This window comes from Vicia villosa, linkage group LG5 (genome assembly GCF_029867415.1).
Source record: "Vicia villosa cultivar HV-30 ecotype Madison, WI linkage group LG5, Vvil1.0, whole genome shotgun sequence".
Classification (NCBI taxonomy): domain Eukaryota; kingdom Viridiplantae; phylum Streptophyta; class Magnoliopsida; order Fabales; family Fabaceae; genus Vicia; species Vicia villosa.
In genome coordinates, this window is record NC_081184.1 from 68,227,305 (window position 1) to 68,232,274 (window position 4,970).

Here is a 4,970-nt window from a genome sequence, read left to right on the forward strand (position 1 = left end):
TTACAGGACAGTGTTTTAAGGGGTTCTGGATTCTCTCATAACAAAAGAGTCAATTACGGATTCTCTCGCAATGACAAAGATATGTTATAGATTCACTCATAACGCAACACCAAGCTATGGATTTTCACACAACAAGGCCAATCTTCTATATGGGTTGCTTTCACCTGTTGGGGAAGGAAATCAACAGGCTTTCTTAATGAACTATCTCATACGCTTGGGAGACTCACCATTCACAAGGGATAATAAACTTCAACATGAATTGTCCCGACGCTGGAGGGACTAACCGTTAATAATAATCTTCAACTAATCATTCATAAATGTCTTCAACATGAACTGTCTCGGCGCTGGAGAGACTAACCATTCATAAATAACTTCAACATGAACTGTCTCGATGCTGGAGAGACCAACCATTCATAAATAACTTCAACATGAACTGTCTCGATGCTGGACAGACTAACCATTCATAAATAACTTCAGGTTCTTCAATAGACTGTCTTCATCATCTATTGTGAATCTTCTTGTCGTGAACTGTCTTCTTACACCAAGAGACTAATCGTTCACACCATTATGTTCTTCAATAGACTATCTTCATCATCTTGAGAAGGCCAACCATCCATTGTGAAACTTCTATCATTTCCAAACTCCTTTGCTGGAAATAATTTTCTTGCTCCGTAGAGACTCTCATCTTCGGAAATTGGGGACACACAAGATGCTCAAATAAAGAGACCATTACTTGTTGTCAAGTAATAACTGCAGTAGTGATTGTTGGGGATATAAATCCAACTTTCTGGGGAACCACAAACAGGCTCATTTTTGAAAATATCAGGTCTTCAATCGTGCAAAATAAATGCAGTCTGAGAATCCAGGATTCTTTGATCTAAATAATCATATATGCTGGAGACAAAGTTCAGTCCAAGGTGGAGTTGGAATGAAACACCAAACAAGACACTTCCCATTTGAGGAACAATATCAAAATGGGGGTTCATTCTATCTACAGACAGGTGAATAAGCTGAAACAAGATCTTCCCATGAGGAACAAACTCTCTAGGGAAACATAAAAAAATCACGGGTCTTTTTGCCTAAAGCTGACGCTTAAATGGAAGGAGTAAAGACATTGCTTGGGGAATAATAAGCTTATCATATCAACAAGATGAAAATAATGTGCATGAATATGTAATGCATGAGTGCATAAGTGAGTGTTATGTGCATACTGACAAAACAAACATATAATAAGATGATCATGCTGGGAAACGACAACACCAGGGTATATACTCGCCCGATCGTTAATAACATCTTCTGTTAGGGATGCAATTCCTGCAGGGGAAGAGAATACTCTTCAAACTAATCTTCATTATCAAAGGATTCATTTCGAGAAGAAAACCCGTTTGAAAAGGGGAACATATTTCGAGAAGAAAATCTATCTTTGGCTGGAAACAACTTGTGTCAAGACCTAGCTGCTTTGTAGGAATGAAATATGTCGGTGCTTTCGCTTCTTGTTTCGAGAACCAACTCTTCTGGGGACTCAGGATCAACATTTACCTTTGTGTTCAAGAATCTTAATAAAATGTTCTATCTTTTTATTTTGAAAAACAACTTTTGACTTTGTTTCAAATCCGTTAATCTTAAAACAAAATTTTGCAAGATAGAATAAAAATAAGAATTCCAAGAAATGAGATAAGGCTCAAATTTTCATTAATGGAATGGTAGTCTGCGAACGGAAAGACTCCATGGATTACAAACTTTGAAAAATGGTAACTTTTTCAGAAAAGGGTACACTGAAATACAATGATCACTAGTCACCCTATCAACTTTGAATATCACACGTACACTGACATCGGCTGAGAGTCTTCATAAAATCTTCGGGATGGTCAGGTGATACCGGATGTGGTTACTTGCCATATTCCCTAATTTTTGCATGAATTGCCTTTGCAGGTTTTCAATTCATTGGGATGTTTTCCTTTTCTTTTATTGTCTCTAATTTTTGCCTGGACCGCCATTTCAGGTTTTCAGTCCACCGAGACGCTCATTTTTGCCTAAGTCGCCCTTTTGGGTTTTCAACTTAGCGAGATTATTTCTTTTTTCTTTCTTTAGGTGAAGTATTTCTTGACCATATCGGTATTCACGGGACGTGGAAATTCTTCACCATCCGTAGTCGTAAGAGTTAAAGCACCACCTGAGAAGGCTCTCTTAACAACATACGGGCCTTCATAATTGGGAGTCCATTTGCCCCTGGGATCTGGTTGAAGAGGTAATATCTTCTTGAGCACGAGATTGCCTTCCTTGAATCTTTGAGATCTGACTTTCTTGTCAAAGGCTCTCTTTATTCTTTCTTGGTAGAGCTGATCGTGGCGTAATGCGGTCATTCTTTTCTCTTCAATAAGATTCAACTGGTAGTATCTAGCTTGACACCATTCAGCTTCTGATAACTTGGCTTCCATTAGGATCCTTAAGGAGGGAATCTCAACCTCTATCGGGAGCACGGCTTCCCTGCTATATTCCACGGAGAAAGGTGTTGCCCTAGTCGAAGTGTGAACTATAGTACGGTACCCATGCAGAGCGAGAGGGAGCATTTCGTGCCAGTCCTTGTAAGTCACAACCATTTTCTGGACAATCTTTTTGACATTCTTGTTATCCGCTTCTACTGCTCCATTCATCTTTGGACGGTAAGGAGAGGAATTGTGATGCTCAATATTAAACTCAACACATAACTCTTTCATCATCTTGTTGTTCAGATTGGAACCATTATCAGTAATATGATTCTGTTGGGTTTGCCGTAGCGACAGATGAGATTGTTCTTGATAAATCTTACTACCACTTGTCGAGTAACATTGGCGTAAGAGGCGGCTTCAACCCATTTGGTGAAGTAATCAATGGAGACCAGGATGAAATGATGTCCATTTGAAGCCTTAGGTTCAATCATTCCAATCATATCAATACCCCACATAGAGAAAGGCCATGGAGAGGAGATAACGTTGAGAAGCGTCGGAGGCACATGGATCTTATCATCATAGATCTGACATTTGTGGCACTTCTTCACATATCTGTAACAGTCAGATTCCATTGTCATCCAATAGTAACATGCTCTCAGTATCTTTCTTGTCATTGCATGTCTGTAGGCATGAGTGCCGAAAGATCCTTCATGAATTTCTTGCATTAATTGGTTTGCTTCGTGTCTATCCACGCATCTAAGCAATACCATGTCAAAATTCTTTTTGTAGAGCACATCTCCAGTCAGGAAGAAATTACCAGACAATCTTCTCAAAGTTCTTCTATTTTTGCTAGATGTCCCAGGTGGGTACTCTTGTTTTTGTAAGAAGATTTTGATGTCATAAAACCACGGTTTGTCATTTGTGATAACTTCACCAGTGAATACATGATCCGGCCTGTCCAGGCGCATGATTTTAATTCGAGGAGCTTCATTCGGGAACTTCACTTGATACATGGAAGCTAGAGTAGCCAATGCATCTGCCATTTGATTTTCCTCACGAGGTATGTGATGGAACTCAACTTTGTTGAAGAAGGTTAGCAGTCTTCGGGCATAATCTCTGTAAGGAATTAATCTAGGATGACGGGTTTCCCATTCTCCTTTGATCTGATTAATAACTAGAGCAGAATCACCAAATACATTCAAAATCTTGATTCTAAGATCAATGGCTTCTTCTAGTCCCATGATACAAGCTTCGTACTCTGCCATATTGTTGGTACAGTCCAACATCAGTCTTGCAGTGAACGGTACATGAGAACCTTGTGGCATAACGCTGATTCGGGATCAAACCCCATCGGGATTCAGGATCAGGTCCTTCTCTATGTAAAGGTTATTCATAATCTTTTGAATTCAAATACATGATTTCTTCATCCGGGAAATCGTCTTGTAAAGATTGATCATCATCAATAGGCTAAAACACTTCCTTTGATGGCTTTTTTGGCACGATATTGGATGTCATACTCTGATAATAACATCTTCCAGCGGTAAATTCTTCCAGTCAACGCAGGCTTTTCAAACAAGTATTTGATTGGATCTCTTTTGGATATGAGATATGTCGTATGAGTCAACATGTACTGCCTTAGCCGGCGAGCAGCTCATACAAGAGTGCAGCAAGTTTTCTCGAGGAGTGAATATCTTTTTTCACAGCCGGTATACTTTTTGCTCAAGTAATAAATGGCACTCTTTTCGACCAGACTCGTCTTGCTGACCCATGACACATCCCATAGAATCTTCAAGTACGGTCAAATACATGATCAAAGGTCTTCCTTCCACTAGAGGGCTTAAAATTGGAGGTTCCAGCAAGTATTCTTTGATATCCTCAAAAGCTTTTTGACATTATTCTGTCCATTTACACTCTTGGTCTTTGCAAAGAAGCTTAAAGATCGGTCCACAAGTTGCAGTCATGTGAGAGATAAATCTGGAGATGTAATTCAATCATCCAAGAAATCCTCTGACTTGTTTTTCTATTTTTGGAGGAGACATTTCTTAAATGGCTTTGACTTTGTCGGGGTCAACCTCAGTACCTCTTTGGCTGACGATGAAACCTAGCAGTTTTCCAAAGCGGACACCAAATGTGCATTTACTTGGATTCAGACGCAGCTTGTATTTTCTTAAATATTGGAACAACTTCAGTAGGTTCCCCACATGTTCTTCCTCTGATGCAGACTTGGCAATCATGTCATCCACATAAACTTCAATTTCTTTGTGAATCATATCATGGAAGAGAGTTTTCATGGCTCTTTGATAAGTTGCTCCATCATTCTTTAGACCAAATGGCATCACACGGTAACAAAACGTGCCCCAAGGTGTGATAAAAGCTGTTTTTCCATATCTTCAGGTGCCATCATGATTTGATTGTAACCTGAGAATCCATCCATAAATGAGAAGACTTTAAACTTAGCAGTGCTATCCACCAGCATGTTAATATGGGGTAGCGGGAAATTATCTTTTGGACTTGCTCTGTTTAAGTCTATGTAATCAACAC

General features: G+C 39.4%; 1 protein-coding gene across 1 annotated transcript; it reads right to left on the reverse strand.

Annotated features, from left to right (window-relative positions):
* Positions 1 to 3,050: 3,050 nt before the first annotated feature.
* On the reverse strand, positions 3,051 to 3,754 carry LOC131604791 (uncharacterized). The gene is made up of 2 exons (XM_058877208.1): positions 3,197 to 3,754; positions 3,051 to 3,110 (listed from the first exon to the last, which is right to left on the reverse strand). Exons 1-2 carry the CDS (start codon positions 3,752 to 3,754, stop codon positions 3,051 to 3,053), a joined length of 618 nt encoding a protein of 205 aa, XP_058733191.1.
* Between the last annotated feature and the right edge of the window lie 1,216 nt (positions 3,755 to 4,970).